Raw genomic sequence first — 17349 nt, 5'->3', positions numbered from 1 at the left:
ATTAGTGTGGTGATAGACAGGCAGGTGGGACAGCCGGGGACAGCAGGACATTGGCTGCAGGTACGAAGAGTTTTATGATACAAATAGTCAATGAAAACATTCCTAGCTAACTGAAATAATTGTTTCTAACAATTATATATTCAAGACAATAGTCTTTAAACTGATGTTCATTACCAGTTTGGCATGCAATTAAAGTTGGCCTTTCTGTTACTGGATAAGTGCTATGCCACAAAGCAGTTTCACAGACTGAAAGCTGTTTTCAAACCCATTTTGTTGTTGTTATCCCTTGAGCTTTAACACACTAAAATGCAAAAATAAAGAGGGAATAAGAGCAACAACAAATACATTTTGAGATATGTAAGCTTGTTCCTTATGGGTAGACAACGTTAAATAAATAAAATAACAATGTGTTTCAAGTTCTGACCCTTTAACAACATATTCCTTCTTTCATTGTTGTTTTGTATTTACGTATTTCACATATTGGTCAAAAGGTATTTGGGTATATATATATTGTTTTTTGTAATTAATGCAACTCGATATTGCTTTGTATTTGCTCAGTCACAATCAAGCCTAAATTCCACGTTCTGTTTTACTTTCAGATAAGACACATTTAAAAGCTATTGTAATTCGATTTTAAGGCAGCGCCCATTGTACTATGTGCCAGTTAACCATCATGTTTACAGTAGACAAGAGAAAGTTTAACAACATTTCTCTTCAACAACAATATCCTGCCTCAAATTCACAGCTCCCACTCCCACTACAGATGGTACCTGATACAATCAGAGGCTCACACTGTAGTCCACCCACCAGCTGGGAGTTTATTGCCTTGACGTTATCAATTGGACATGTTTCATCGCACAGTGTGGGGTTGAATTAGTCACACAAGGATCAACGGTACCTTCAACAACGCCCTCCCATCCATGCTCTCAGCTCTCATCAATCCTTAACGCCAACACAGATTACGCTGTGCTAGTTCATGGAATTACACCATAAATGCTGACATATCAAACACAATGTATACATGTTGGCCGTTGCAGTGAAACGTTTCGTTTGAGATTGAAATATCTGTTTACACACAACATCATGATTGTAATAATGTCAAACATATATAAACTGTTAACTGTATCATTGTACAACATGTTTTCTTTTTGACCTTGATAGTCATAGGCTATCAATAATTGACAAAACTGTTCTTTTATGTTTCTTTCATTGGTTGACATTTCTTCAGCTCTAGTACAAAGCTGATGATAGAAACACAGCTATTAGAACACAGCGTAGTGAAAACCTGCATTTTTAAATTAAGAGTATTGGCTAAAACCAAGTATTTTTTATCTTTCAAAGACCTGGAGAGAGTTATCAACGCCTTTGTGACCTCGAGACTCGATTATTGCAACGCTCTATACGTGGATATGGACCAGGCCTCAATTAAACGCCTGCAGCTCGTGCAGAACGCAGCGGCACGTCTCCTCACTGGCCACAAAAAGCGTGACCACATCACCCCAATTCTGGCCTCATTGCACTGGCTTCCAATTCGGTTCCGAATTGATTTTAAAATCCTTTTATTTGTTTTTAAAGCACTAAATGGGCTGGCTCCGGCCTATATAGCTGAACTCCTCCAGCGCTACACCCCAGCCAGAGCGTTAAGGTCTGCTGACCAGCTGCTGCTGGTAGTGCCTAAAACCAGGCTAAAAACCAGAGGGCACCGAGCCTTCGCGGCGGCTGGCCCTAGGCTCTGGAACACTCTGCCCCTCCATGTGAGGTCGGCCCAGACCCTAGGGGTTTTTAAATCAAAACTAAAAACTCACTTCTTCACCCTGGCCTTCTAATCATAGCAGAGCACGACTCATGACACTTCCCTGTGTTGGATTTTTATATTTGCTGTTGTAATTTGTTGTCTTCTATTTACATCGGTAGTAATGTGTTATTTATTATCTGCATGTGCAGCACTTTGGCTCGACCGAAAATCGTTTTTAAATGTGCTATAAAAATAAAATTTGATTTGATTGATTAAGTGTTCTCAGTCATTTTCATTACTAAAGACGCAAGCTGTAAAGACAAAATTAATGATTTTAAAGCAAAAAACGTCCACAACAAAACTGTGGTGTCTAGACATTTGTTAAGTTAATTCATTTCGTTCAATCCTTTGTCTTTTGCCTTGTCTTGTGACTTCCTGTTTTATTTTGTAGTAACCTTTCCCTCTCGTTTTAGAGCCCTTCCTGCCCTTGTGTGTTTTCCCTCCAGTGTGATTGTCAGCTCCTCCCTTAATTGTTGCCACCTGTGTCCCCTTACCTTAAAGGCTTCTCAATTCTCTAATATCCCCTCCTCTACTCCCCTCCTCAACTCCCCTCCTCGACTCCTATCCTCGACTCCTATCCTCGAGACTTAGTCCCGCCCACAGGAGATGCGAGCGGAGGAGCCGAGGAGGGGAACCGAGGAGAGAGGAGGGGAAGCAGCAGGTGGTTAGAGAAATGAGAACTCCTCTCCTCTGAGCAGTCATTTTAAAGAGACGTCCATTAATGATGACAGGAGGCACAGCAGCCCTCTGTCTGATGGACAGATGTGTTCATGACGTCGTATATATTTACTTTGATTCATTCACAGTGTGGTATAATGAGACAATAACAGGCTACAGATGCGGACATTTATATAAATATATACAATTTCAGAATCAAACAAGTATGAGATCACTATAACACAATCAGAGACTGGATATATCCCCCCCCTCTCTGGTAAATGGGGAATTGAAATTACGAGCCACACGTTTTATTTACAAGTATTAAAAGTAAGCATAGGACATCAAACCAACTGAGACCTGTCTGTCCGCCGCATCTGCGCACTGTACAACACACACCTACAGCTCCTAAAGCATATAGGATGCAGCCGTTGTGTATTTTATTATGTGAAGCACTAAATGGTTTTAGACAAATATCGACTCTTTGTTTGTAGTTATCTACTAAACTAAATACATCCGCGGAGGATCAGCGGACTGGCGCGGAGGACCCATCAGTGTATCCTCGATTATAGCTCCTCCAGAGAGCCTCCTCGATGCTCGATCCTCGGTTCCTCGAGGAGGGGAGATTAGTGAAATGAGAAAAGGCCATAGTCTGCGTCTCCCCTTGTCCTGTGCCAGTTCGTCTTGTCACACCAAGTCTGCCAGTCATCCCTTGACCTTGCTAAGTATATTTTTGATAGACTCTTTGTGTTACGTTTTTGATAATCCAAGTAGATGTTTTGTTTAGCGTTTTTGATCATATAGTTTCTCAGTTTTGATCCTCCTAGTGAGCGTTTTGTATTTTTGCCTTTTTATTAAAAACGTTGTTAATCCTGACCTGCTTCAGGGGGGTATACTGCGAAGCAGGATTTTCGCTTAGCCGGCTAAATTCAGGGAAAACTCCGGCTTTCCGGTCATCCGAAGCTGGTTCTCTTTTTAGCAGGCTAGATCTCCATGGTAATATATGCTAAGCAGCTAACCTGGTCGGGACCAGGGTCCTGAGCCTTGTGACATTCATAACAAAAACAACCCAAAGCAGTTATTTCCATGGTGTCGTATTTGAATAATATGCACAGATATATATTCTTTCTTCCTCGAACTTTTGTGTAACCTTAAGGTTGAAATCATTAACACATATTATTTGAGAAACCTCAATAATTAAGATTACATATATATATACATATATGTGTGTCGTTAATATTGCCAAATCGGTCAAGCATATACTATTAAAGGGTGAATTATCAGATAAAAACGATGTTGTTGTTGTTTAAGTATGATTTAACTAGTTCAAGATATTTTTGGCAATTTCTAAATACCACACAAATTAGCCAATTTATGTTTATTTATGTAATCTATACTGAATACAGTGTTGTTATCGGTGTGAACACACTTGAGCTCAATCAATAACTTTCCCAAGGAAATGTGGGAAAACCATGCCCTACCCTGCACTAATAATCTTTTGATTCCATTGGGAGAAAACACGGGTTATGAAAGTCTTAAAATAACTCAGAATGAGAGAGTGGGATTTAGCTGGAGCTCAGCTACTGTAGTAATGATCACAAGAAACATTTAAGTGTTTGGCCAAAGCCTGAAGTAATTACTCTGTCTAACAAATAGATTTGATGCAATCCCATACACACAACCACAGACATACACACAACCACATATACACGTACTTCACAAGTATTAAAAAGAAGAAACATATTATAGGCACACACTCAAACATGCACACACCCACACACAACTGTGTTGCACCCAAATAAATGAGCCGGCACTCCTCAGGCCTAATAGTCTGGCTGTAATTAACATTGTCATAGTGATAATAGCCATTTATCCCTGACATATCACACACACACACACACACACACACACACACACACACACACACACACACACACACACATCCACACACTCACACACACGGTCCAAAACCTCTATCTTGTCTAGGCAGCTCGCCCAGCTGTCACCTCCCTCATCTGTCTCTCTCTCCCTCCTTTTCTCCTCCTCTTCAGTATTTAGACCTCATGATCTTTCTTTTCCTGTGTTCACATTTCCCCTCCCTTCTCCCATCCCTCTTCTTCTATAGCCTTTGTACAGAGTTATTTTTCTCTCATCACTCCATCATCTCTCTTCCACATTCTTATTTGTTCCCAATCTTTCTATGTCTTTCTTCAACCTTTCCATTCTCAGTCAGTGTTTCTGTCTCACATTGAGCCTTTTCTTTTTAACCCTTAGATGCACGAGTGACTGGACCCTACACTCTTCCATAAGTGGGTCTAAAACGACCCGTATTAGAATAATGTGTGTTTTTATACCATTTTGGTGAAGAAAAATCACTTGTATAATATTTAGTATTGTATTTTGGTTCACACTAGAAATATTTTATATTTAATTTTTCACAATTTATAATTTTAGAAATGTTATTTACATTTTGAAAAAAAACGTTTTGGACATATCGTCCCAAAGATTCTATTCTATTCTGAGAACCTCACAGTATTCCAGTCCCTTTTCAAAACTCATCTCTTCTCCTCTACTCATAGCCCACGCCCCATCAATACCCCCCACCCTAACCTTCCCTTATATTGTAAAGCGATGTTGAGTCCGAAAATCCCTATTCAAATAGAATGTATTATTATTATTATTATTATTATTATTATTATTATTATTATACTGACAGGTATCAGATCTTGCTGTGTAAAACAATCTTCCTGAGAGGTGTCACTTGTGATGTAGTCTGTGTGGTCTACAGTGAATGTAGTCCTGACAGCCACAGGTGATAAGAATCAAAGGTTCCCATAGGATTCCATAGAAAATGCATGCGGGTCATTTTTGACACACTTATGGAAGCTTGGGGTAGTAATACAAAAACTACAATTTCTTAAAATTTAAATTTAAAATGTGAATGGCATGATATCCAAAACATGTTTTTTGAGGAATAGCTGGAATATGAAATGATAACAAAATTTAATTACAAAGATACTTCAAGAAAACCACCTCACCGGGTCCAAAAAGACCCACTTATGCATCTAAGGGTTAACTGACTTATGCATCTAAGGGTTGACTGACTGTGGTACAAACAAGTAAACTGGAAACTGTATTTGTGCTTTGGAGCAATTATTCCCCTAATTTGATTCCTACCACAACTGGCAGAACTTTGGTGGACAGGAATGCACCCAAAAGGAGATTTATCAGGACAGCCAGCTAGGTTAAAATGCACCTTATTGGCACATCAGTTGGCAGGTTTGAATCAGGTAAACAAACAGAACCAGCAGACAGAAGGACATTCACAGCTGGTAATCAGAAACATTTTTTCCCCCAGCTAGGGTTGAATAGATAATGAGTACAGGCAGACAAAGAAGGGCTTTCTGGGAGAAAGTAATTAACTTTACTGATGTTAGCTGCTTAGAAGAACTGTTAGACTGGCACACACAGGACCTACATTTATGCATAATTGTTGTGGTATGATGTTGGAGTGATTGAACTTAGTCTCAGTCAGTTTGGGATTTTGTGCCTCAGGGATCTTGTCTTAAAAATGACGACAAAGCATTTTCTGACTTTCAGTGTCACGGCACAGGTAGTACTGGTTAGATAATTGGATTTTAGGTTACGGGGATTTCATTACCACTGAGACTTATTGATTTACTAGCTATAACAGGCCAGCTGTCAACTGTGACTGTGTCCAGTTTGCAGTCTAGGAAACCAGATTATTTCTTAGCGAGGCTATTGTGGTCAAATAATGCTTCAATGTTACCTTACCTTCTTTTGCATAGGTAGAAAATATAACCTTTACCAAATGGAAAGAGATAATGCTGTACAACAATTAATGTGGCAGCATGATGTTACTATTTCATTATGTCCGTCATTAATACTAACAGCAACACATATGGCTATCACTAGTTAAGAGAGTGGTGTATAACATGTGCTGCATCAGACACTCAAAATACTTTTCCATTCTTCTATGTGCACACTTTACTTTTATTTTCTTTATCTAAAAACTCAAAGACAACCGCATATTGACACACACTTGTGCAGACTGTCTGTGTTCATAGATGTGAGAAACTGATGAGGCAACTGTTTGCACATTAGAAAGACAGTCTCTCTTAAACAGTATTGACTTATGTGGCGGTGCGCAGCAGCTCTGCTGAATTACAATATCAGTTGAAGTCAAGGTTCATTTACTTCAACAAGACCAAATGCTAAACAAGCTAACTTCTCTGAGTCTCTCCAAGAAGAGAAAGGGAGACAATTCGTGTAGGTATTACTGCATGCCACTTAGGCTAGTAAGTAGAGGTTTTTCCAAACAACAATTTTAGGGAAAAAAATATTTATAATGTGTAAATAATTATAGAAATAACTGACAATGATAATTGACATGATTGGCTTAATGTTTGATGGTAGGATGTAACTGTTTAGACATAATAAAATAATTTGCTTCTCTGAACTGTTTCCTTTTTCTAAATTGTACCAGAATACTGTGATGATAATAAAGGTAATTTCTTATCAGTTTAACAGTTTTGTTCCAAATGCTTTAGCTTTATTCATTTGCCTTTATCCCAACTGATGTCACTGCCCCTATTTTCACGTTTTTCTTTCGGCTACATCTAAAGTAAAATGTGTTCATTTAATACTGTCACATGGGAATTATAACTAGGCAAACTCAGTGTGTGTAGGTGAATACTTGGATTTCTTAGTGAGCATGTGCAGTATATTAAGGCTTGTACATTTAAAATACTGTGCAAGGCCACAGCGCACATTTACAGTAGGCACGCACACATACACACAATTACATAGAAAGTACGATACACTTGATGTGTTTAATGGGTCTGTGGTAAAATGCAGCTAAGTGCCTTTAACCAATTTTCCTTTCACAGCTGAGCCCTTACACACACACACACACACACACACACACACACACACACACACACACACACACACACACACACACACACACACACATGCTCACACACACACACACACACACACACACACACACACACACACACACACACACACACACACACACACACACACACACACACACATGAGCAGGCACCCTGATGCTCACACGGAAATCACTTTGTGCATATACAGGTTGGACAAAAGTGACATCAGAGTGAAACAAAAATAAATATAATAATAATAGCTTTAAAGGGAAGTAAAATAAAACACATATTAAACGAAAAGTCCGGTTCATAACAGTTATTAAAGTTAATATACACTTTGTATATGTATATATATATATATTATATATATATGGTATATACATAGTATATATATACTTGATAGTCAAACCTATATGTTTCTATATTAAATTATATTTTATATTTTAATTGTTGATGTTCCTATTGTCCTTAATGGTTAACCCATGCATGTCTTTGGATATATCTGCATATGTTGCTACATTAAAATGACACCTAAGACATAAACCACGTTTAAGTCAATGCAGCAAGATAACTCGACTTGAAACAACCTCAATTAATGTGTTAACCCAGCCGTGAAAATGCAATTGGAGCAGTAACATCCTGAACATCTGATTTGCACACATGCACACCTTCACTGACTTTATTGCTTTATTAATGCCATATGTAATGCAATACACAGCGTACATACTTGCATGCATGACCTGATATTTATAGTTATTTTGCTGTGGCCTCTCAGTACAGATGTTTATTCATGGTACACTAACTGTATGTAACTCATGCACACACACACACACACACACACACACACACACACACACACACACACACACACACACACACACACACACACACACACACACACACACACACACACACACACACACACACACACACACACACACACACACATAAGCTTTCTTTAATGCTGGTGTCTTACTCTGGATTAACTAGATACAGAAACATAAACCAGCACTTTCATGTTGAGGTGAGGAGAATCCTACAATACACATGGAAAAGCAATATAATGAGCATCCAAAGAAAGCTGATGTGATAAAAGTCAGAAGCTGTATTTTGGCCACATTCTTCTACTAAATGCTTATTTTTCTTTATGTATGTCTTTCTCCCTCTTTATCATTCTGCCCTGCTCTCTCACTTACTGTACATACATTTAGATGAACACACTATTTAGTATTTCACTGCTTTGCCCCTGGTCAAACGCTCAATAAAACATCCAACAAACTGTTACTTAACCTGAAGCCCACCCTTTAGCTCTACGTGTGTCAAGACATAAGGGAAGGTTCCGAATGACAAAACTGCCTTTCTCTCCTTTCCTTTATCCTTGAACCCTGCTTCTCTTTTCCATTCCTCTCACAACCCTTTCTTCTTCTACAACAGTATTTTTATAGTATTCCTCTTTCTTATTTGATGTTTTCTTTGCTTGATCCCACATATTTTATTTGTTATGTTTATGCTTACTGAGAGATTAAAACAGTAATTTGTAAATAACGAAAAAAGGGCAAGGTCGGTAACTGGAGAGAACGTGTTAGCTTCCTGATACAAATGGCCACTCCATTTACAATTATACACATTCAATTATTGTTGGTATCTCAATAAATGAAGTGGCTTTCAAATATTTGTATGTCATTTGGTGGCTTCAACAATGTGTATATGGTGTCAGTATGTGCCCATATGTACCGTATATGTGAGTGTAAATAACAATCGTGGAATATAGGGACAAAGAATAAATGAATTATTGCTTTTCATTTAACTCAATCTGCCTATAGGAAGGCTAGACACACATCAATATAAATGTGGACAAGCAGTTAGGTATCTTAATGACATTTTATGGAGAAAAGTTACTCACCTATGTTTAACATGGATTAGTGTATAGGCCTGATTTTAGAATTCCTCCTCAAATTACACAATTTAAAGATTTCAGTTTGTTAGAAAGAGTAGCAGAATCCGCAGCCCCAGGCCACCGTGTTATGAAGACCAATGTGAAAAGGTCACATTAAGAGCAAAGGCACTCAGTCGTATTCGTATATACGTTCCAAGCAATTTCTCCCAAATGAGAAACTTGACAATTTAAGGACTGAGGAGAAAAGTAGAAAGGGTAGATATGCTTCTGATTGTGTGTACATGTGTGAGTGTGTGTAAAGGTCTAAAACACAGTCTCTGTGGCAGCAGTTCCAAATGGACTGGAAGTGATTCCCATGGTTGTGTGTGTGTGTGTGTGTGTGTGTGTGTGTGTGTGTGTGTGTGTGTGTGGTGTGTGTGTGGTGTGTGTGTGTGTGTGTGTGTGTGTGTGTGTGTGTGTGTGTGTGTGTGTGTGTGTGTGTGTGTGTGTGTGTGTGTGTGTGTGTGTGTGTGTGTGTGTGTGTGTGTGTGTAAGAGAGTGAGTGAAAGACAGAGCGAGACAGAGGAGAGTGATGGAGTGACGAGGAGGGCGAGACAGAAAGAGAACTGCTTACATGCTCTTATTGTAAGTCACAGTTAGAATTGAAGAGCAGAAAGCTCCATTTTTTTCACTGTGTCAACTCTTCTACAACACTGTGTGTGTGTGTGTGTGTGTGTGTGTGTGTGTGTGTGTGTGTGTGTGTGTGTGTGTGTGTGTGTGTGTGTGTGTGTGTGTGTGTGTGTGTGTGTGTGTGTGTGTGTGTGTGTGTGTGTGTGTGTGTGTGTGTGTGTGTGTGTGTGTGTGTGTGTGTGTGATGGGTGGTCTCGCTCTAGTTGCTTTACTTTATATATTTTTATATAGATGCAAATGTGCGGGCAAACACACACACACACACACACACACACACACACACACACACACACACACACACACACACACACACACACACACATTCATTCTCTATTGCTCTTCCCTCTTTATTTCCACATCACTCTGACTCAGTCATGCAATCGGGTGCAGGAACCTACATGCACTCACATTCATTCATACATAGAAGCACTTGACACACAAGACCTTCCCACGCACACACACACACACCTCCTCTGAGCTTATCTCAGTGCAGTGTGGAGCAGCTTTTGAAGGCAGTAGGGAGCCAGCTGTTGACGAGCCACTTAATAATTCCCTTGGACAGGCATGAAATGCTCTCTTTTTCTCTCTCTGTCACTCGTTTGGTCTCCTTTGCACTCTCTCTAATATTCTGCTTCCTGCTGTGTTTTTTTCCACATTCTCTTTTTTTGTATTTGTTCCTCTTTGTTTCATTTTACTCGGCTTCTCTTTTTATTCTGCTCTCTGTGATTTGTTTATGTATTTTCTAGTTAACTCCATTTGTTGTTGTTGTTGTAATGAAGGTTAATAGGGTTCATGAAACGATGTGCTTGTTGAGTAAAGCAATAGCTAATAAGGCAGATTTTCTGAACATGCAGTCAACATCCATTCAACCTACTCATATAAGATGACTGTCACAGGTTAATCTCTTGTTGTTATCATTAGCAGTATTGTATTATTTTTTATCTGACTCTCCTCAGGGAATCCGTTTAGTTATGATTAAACAGGGATATCATTTAATCACCTCTAAATACTTATTGGAGATGCTTATTCACCAACAATAGTGTTTGTCGTGTTAAACGCAGAGGGAGAGTCACAAACTGAGGTCAGCTGATGTGCGTTAACCTGTGCTTCAAAGAAATCCCTTTGAATGGTAAGTTGAGGCCCAAAGTAGCACAGCATCATTTCTGCACTTATTTACGCTTTGTGATGTAAGGGTTGTTTTATTATTGTTTCATATCTGTTAACTTGCTATCCAAAAGGTAACATGCTAGCACTAGTTAGCCTGCAAAGATCTAATGTTATCATTACAGTATGAATTACTAGCATTACTCACCAATTTTAAGTGTTCCCTCAAATCTTCGAGTTAAAAATCACGTCCTTGTGGTGAAGATGGATTCTCTATTGCTTGTGAATTGTCCATCTTTGGTGGCTTTTTTTTGCTTTTAACCATTTCTGCCACTATTAGGATTCTGTACAGAAACATCTCTGCTGGTAGAACCTTAATACAGATAGAGAAAAACTGAACATGCAAAGTAAAAGTACTTATTAGCCACTACTGTTACCCAGCCTCTAGTTAAAGCAATAAAATAATGTAAGGTTTTTGCAGGAGATAGCAATACAATTTGGTTTATTTACAAAAACTACACATTTCCCTGCTTGTTGTTGTTTATTTTAGCCTGTGGTGCAAAAGCAGGGATGGAAACATGATGATATCTGTAGCACTACTAGCCTCCAAGAGACTAGTGCCCCGACACACACACACACACACACACACGCACGCACGCACGCACGCACGCACACACACACACACACACACACACACACAGCCATTTTAATATACATTTACGATATAGGCTACATACTAACAAAACACTTCTTAATGTTGCTATCCCCCCATCTGCTCTCCTCCCCCCAAGGCAAAATCGTCATTATTTTTTCTCTGCACCTCTATTTTTTACGTGCCCTTCATCTAGCTCTCCTGCGCTTCCTCTTTCATCTGTGTATGCTTTTAATCCTGTTTGTCCCCATGTCTCCTCCTCCTCACCTGTATCTCACCGTGAACCTGCAAAACTATCTTCTATATTATCTATTTCTGATTTCAGAAAACTGAGCAGAGTTTAAGAAAAAGAGAGGAACACATATAATGGTAGCTCTGTGTGTGTATGTGTGTATGTATGTGTGTGTGTGTGTGTGTGTGTGTGTGTGTGTGTGTGTGTGTGTGTGTGTGTGTGTGTGTGTGTGTGTGTGTGTGTGTGTGTGTGTGTGTGTGTGTGTGTGTGTGTGTGTGTGTGTGTGTGTGTAAAAGGTCACAGTGGTGTGTGGCAGAGAAGAATAGGGCATTAGGCTACTAGTCGCTGGTCACATGCGCTTAAACCCTTGAGTGTCGTGCTAAGTGTGAGTGTGTGTGCCTTAGAGGTCCTTTCTTGTTAGGGGCATGTGTGTTATGTGTGTGTACATGTCTGCGAGTGTGTTTCTCTGCCCTGGGGGGTATACTGCGAAGCAGGATTTTCGCTTAGCCGGCTAAATTCAGGGGAAACTCCGGCTTTCCGGTCCTACGAAGCTGGTTCTCTTTTTAGCAGGCTAGATCTCCATGGTAATATATGCTAAGCAGCTAACCTGGTCGGGACCAGGTTAGGTTGCAGGCTAAGAGCTCAACTCAGTGAAAGCACCGCCTGCTGACCAATCAGAGCTCAGTGTGCGGAGTTTAAAGCGATCAAGTCATATTACAGGAGAAAGGAAATACTGTGGTGACCACCTATTTAACCACTGGGTCATAATTCAAACCTGGAACTACAGTTGCGGTTATTGTTCCCACACGGACATGTTATGGGTTACCTAGAAATAGGTGTGCCCTCTTGGCTCTGTCTCTTGTCGACCCAGGCTGCGACCCGACAACATGTCCTTTGCAGCTTGTGATTAAAGTTCCCTTTTGTACCTTCGATGCACCGCCTCTGACTCCATATCTCTCGGCACTACACTGGTGACCCTGACAAGTCTCGAGAAGTTTCCGGGACAGACCCGAACACGGCAAAAGGAACTCATGTTTCTTTCTCGAAATGCCGGGGATTTTTGGAATCGTCCGTGGCTGCCACCGTCACGCGGACTGAGGCTCGGTGCGCGCCCCGCAGAAGAGCTGGGGACGTTGCTCGCCATTCCAGCATCAGCCTTCCATCCAACAGGGGGTCGATGCACGACCTGCTGGGTCGACCAGCAACTCGATTGCTACCTCGTGGGCTTGTTTCTTTGGGGCGTGCGGCTGCACGTCCTGGCTGCGCTAGCTGACGACGACTAGCGGCTAACCACGAGGGGCTAATAACGGCTAGCAGCTACCGACGACAGCTAACAGCTAACGACAACTAGCAGTGGCAGCTAACGGCTAACAACGACAGCTAACAGCTAACAACGGCTAACAGCTAACGACAGCTAACAGCAGCAGCTAACGGCTAGCAACTAACGACGTGTTGACATCTGACTGTTAACAATTTTTTTCCGGTGCCGGAGAGGAGGTTCGACCAGCCGGTTGACCTCATGTGGACACTCTCATTTTTTTCACCACCTCGACGGCGGTTCCAGACGCCACTCACGGTATCATCGACGCCTGGGTGGTGCACTCCTGGACCCCCTCTCGCCTCGACAGTTCCGGATGTCGCCCATGCTCCATCGGCCCATGGGTGGCGCGCTCCGGGACCCTGTCTGGCCTCTCCTGCTTCCCGGTGATGCCTCAGCACCTGCTGAGGACTTCATGCCCGCCGCCGCGGCACGTCTGCCTGCGGCCGGGTTGTGCTCCTTCCTCCCGGGGGTACTGCTCCTCTCTTCCGGGGATACCTCGACGCCTGCCGAGGACTTCATGCCCGCCGCCGTTGTGCGTCTGCCTGCGGCCGGGTTGCCCTCTTTCCTGCTGGGTTCTCCGCAACACCTAGTGCGGCCCCCTTACGACGGCCCGCCCTCGGTGTGGGTGCCCTCGCCCTCGTTAGGACCCCTGCCCTCTCCTGCGGCCCCCTTTCTGGCCCGTTCCATGGCCCGTTCCATGGCCCGGTCCTCACCTGCGGCCCCACCCTCCTCGGCCCTTGTGGTGCTTCCTCCACGGACGTGGGGATATATTTTTTTTTTGCCATGTTTGAATTCTGGGGGGGCTTGTGTGGTGACCACCTATTTAACCACTGGGTCATAATTCAAACCTGGAACTACAGTTGCGGTTATTGTTCCCACACGGACATGTTATGGGTTACCTATAAATAGGTGTGCCCTCTTGGCTCTGTCTCTTGTCGACCCGGGCTGCGACCCGACAACATGTCCTTTGCAGCTTGTGATTAAAGTTCCCTTTTGTACCTTCGATGCACCGCCTCTGACTCCATATCTCTCGGCACTACAATACAGAAAAACTGCCGTCGCAGGAAAGACGGCCGGCAAAAATCACCGACTGTGTGAACGTGAACATTAATAGAATATCACCTCCATCTTCAGAGCAATCTGACTATTATAACATTAGCGTTAAGAAAGCTTATTTAAATATCGGCCACAACATAAGTAACCGGATCAAAGTACATTAAGTACAGTATCATATATCTCCTGATCTGAGTCAGCTGAGCCGTATCTGGCCGTGCAACACTCACAGCGTCACATACTGTATGCAGAAGTATTATTTTAAGCAACACATTAAGTTGAGGAAACACTGGAGACAAATGCAATTAAAGTCAGATCGTGTTTTAGACGCGCAGTGATATCATAAACCTGTTAATGTACGCATTCAAACACTTTTTCTTTTGCCAGCTGTATTCACCTTGCAGGTGCAGCTCTGTGGCTTTTATCCTGGATAAAGTGTTTAAGTAATGGATGTTTAAAGTTTAACTTCTTCATATTTGACTAGTATTAAAGTTCACTTTTCATTCAGGAAGTATGACGCTGCGCTGTCAGTGCGCTTCTCCATGTTTGTGATTGGTCGAATGCTCCAGATACCACCCCTTTCATGTGAACGCGCACCTAACTAGATAGGACACGGCTGGCTTGAGCGATCCACTTGATAACCAGCGTCGTAGTACAGTTTAGCGAGAGCGCGTATGTTTTGGATTAGGCCAACCGGCTAACTCAAACATATCCAGGTTAGGTTGAACCAGCTTCGTAGTATAGGCCCCTGGTGTGCTATTTTCACATGTGAGATAAGCAACATTGTTTGCTCTGCCTTCTGTTTCTGGTTTGTTAGGTGGGATTTAATACAAAGCATGTGCAGCTATGTCTGTTCATGTGTTTTACATGTATTTTTACATACATCATTAATGGTTTTCATCTCTTATCCTGATATAATGTGTTTACGTCTGTCCTTGCTGACAGCAATGTTGAAATGTAATGGACATCACGAGATTAACACAAAATGTATGTGCCGAATAAACATAATATTTATTTATTGAGACATAAAGAGGTACATTTATCCCAAAGAAAACATGCATACATAATTGAAAAGTAACACAAATGCCAGATTAGTCAGGACCTCTCAGAATAAAAGTATGATAATATATGATAGTTTTTTGCAGTGGCGTAGCCAGGAATTATTGTGTGGGTGGGCCTGGAGAAATGTAGGTGGGCCAGGGGGAGACTTATTAAGCGTGGGGTCTGAGCTGACACTTCATTAATGACTTTAATAATTTTTAATGCACTAATTGAACATAAGCATAAACTGTCGGCCACTAGATGAACTGCAGTTTGTGGCACTTCCTTCTGGGCTTCCCAGCTCTGCGCTATGGCGCGCTGATTGGCTGATTGGCTACGCCACTGGTTTTTTGGACATTAAAGCATGTGAATCTGAAAATGAGCATGATATGTTTCTCTTCAGTAAAATATCTGCCAGTTAAAAAGTATAACCAAAGTGCAAAAACCCTCTCAAAGATACAAATAAAAACATTCATGTTAACCCAAGGGGCAGAACATTTTGGATTGAAACAATGTAAAAGCAAATTGTGTCTGAATGCATTCACTATGGACATTGCGAAACACTTCTTCTGCGCTTTCCTCTTCATCGCCTCGGTTGGCATCATGTACCTTTTGCTGAATTCCACCAGAGTTAAATAGCAGATTCACACAAACATACTTGCCATCCAGAAACAGTGTGCCCGGAGAAACCCCCCATAATCAGGCCTGTGCGAGTGCGTTGGCGGTGATAAATGCCCCCTTAGAAACTCAATGCCAAATAATCAAGATTGACGTTGGCAGATTGCACTCTGAGGTGTGTGTGTGTGTGTGTGTGTGTGTGTGTGTGTGTGTGTGTGTGTGTGTGTGTGTGTGTGTGTGTGTGTGTGTGTGTGTGTGTGTGTGTGTGTGTGTGTGTGTGTGTGTGTGTGTGTGTGTGTGTGTGTGTGTGTGTGTGTGTGTGTGTGTGTGTGTGGGCTGGTTTGTTTGTGCTATTTTCATTGGAAGGATCTAATCAAACGTAATCATGCTGATTACATTAATCGCAGAGTTTATAATCACAACGCTTTCTCTTTCTCCTTCCTTTAAATCTCTCCCCTGGTCTTCGCTACTTGTTTATTCCTGTCTCCCGTGCTGCATCCATCACCAGAAAATGCTAAATCTCCCATAGTTAGGTGTCAATAGAAACACTGTTGGGGAGAATATGTTGGAAAAATAATGAGAAAACACATTTGTCAACAAAAAATAATTAGGATAAATGCTTAATAAAGAGGTTCACAATAATGTAATTAACTCAAGTCTTGTTTGAGCAAAAATTAAATATTGAAAATGTAATCAAAATCCTAATCTTTATTATGTCTGCAAAAAGAGACCACCAGCTCTTTCAAGCTTTAAAAATGTTGATTTCAGGGCTGTGGTAATAGAATAATATTCTAAAAAAAATACTTTGTAGACTATTAATTAGTATCCACAGGAACAAACTGCAAGTTCAAGAAGTTTCCTTTTCTATTTACTTTTTTACAGCAACGTTTTCTCTCTCTTTCTTCCTCTGTAGGACACAGAGGTGGTGAACACAGCCATTCTCACAGGTCGGCGCGTCGCAATGCCCATCAAACTGGTTACCGTAGAAACCGACGGGCAGGTGAGGGAGGTGGACAACTCTGTCACCTGCAGCTCGACAGACGTGGACGTTCTCAAGGTACGTGTTCAGATTCCACACAGAGAGAACACATACAGGGGAACTATTCTTGTATTCATTTCAACACACACATCTGCAAAGTATCACACAGGAATATTCAGATACACAACAAATTAGACAAGCTTATCTGAAGAAGACACATACTTAATAATTTTGCAGGTTTTCTTTTTAACTCTGTACATAACACAGCTCGATTTGAACTGATGTATATTGGTCTACATTGCTGCCAGCAGTGCATTTAAGGGAAAGTCATTAAAGTAAACCAGTTGATATTTTTCTTTGTGATTGAACATTAAGTCAGTGAAAACATGGATTAAGAAAGCATTGCTCA

General features: G+C 41.3%; 1 protein-coding gene across 1 annotated transcript in view; it reads left to right on the top strand.

The window, feature by feature from the left end:
* LOC117452222 (transmembrane protein 132C) overlaps positions 1–17349 on the top strand; it is a 279729-nt gene that overhangs the window by 205660 nt on the left and 56720 nt on the right. The window contains exon 6 of the mRNA XM_034090728.2: positions 16875–17018. Coding sequence (XP_033946619.1) covers positions 16875–17018 — 144 coding nt within the window. The remainder of the gene's footprint in view (positions 1–16874; positions 17019–17349) is intronic.

This window comes from Pseudochaenichthys georgianus, chromosome 9 (genome assembly GCF_902827115.2).
Source record: "Pseudochaenichthys georgianus chromosome 9, fPseGeo1.2, whole genome shotgun sequence".
NCBI lineage: Eukaryota > Metazoa > Chordata > Actinopteri > Perciformes > Channichthyidae > Pseudochaenichthys > Pseudochaenichthys georgianus.
This window is presented reverse-complemented; position numbering and strand designations above follow the sequence as displayed.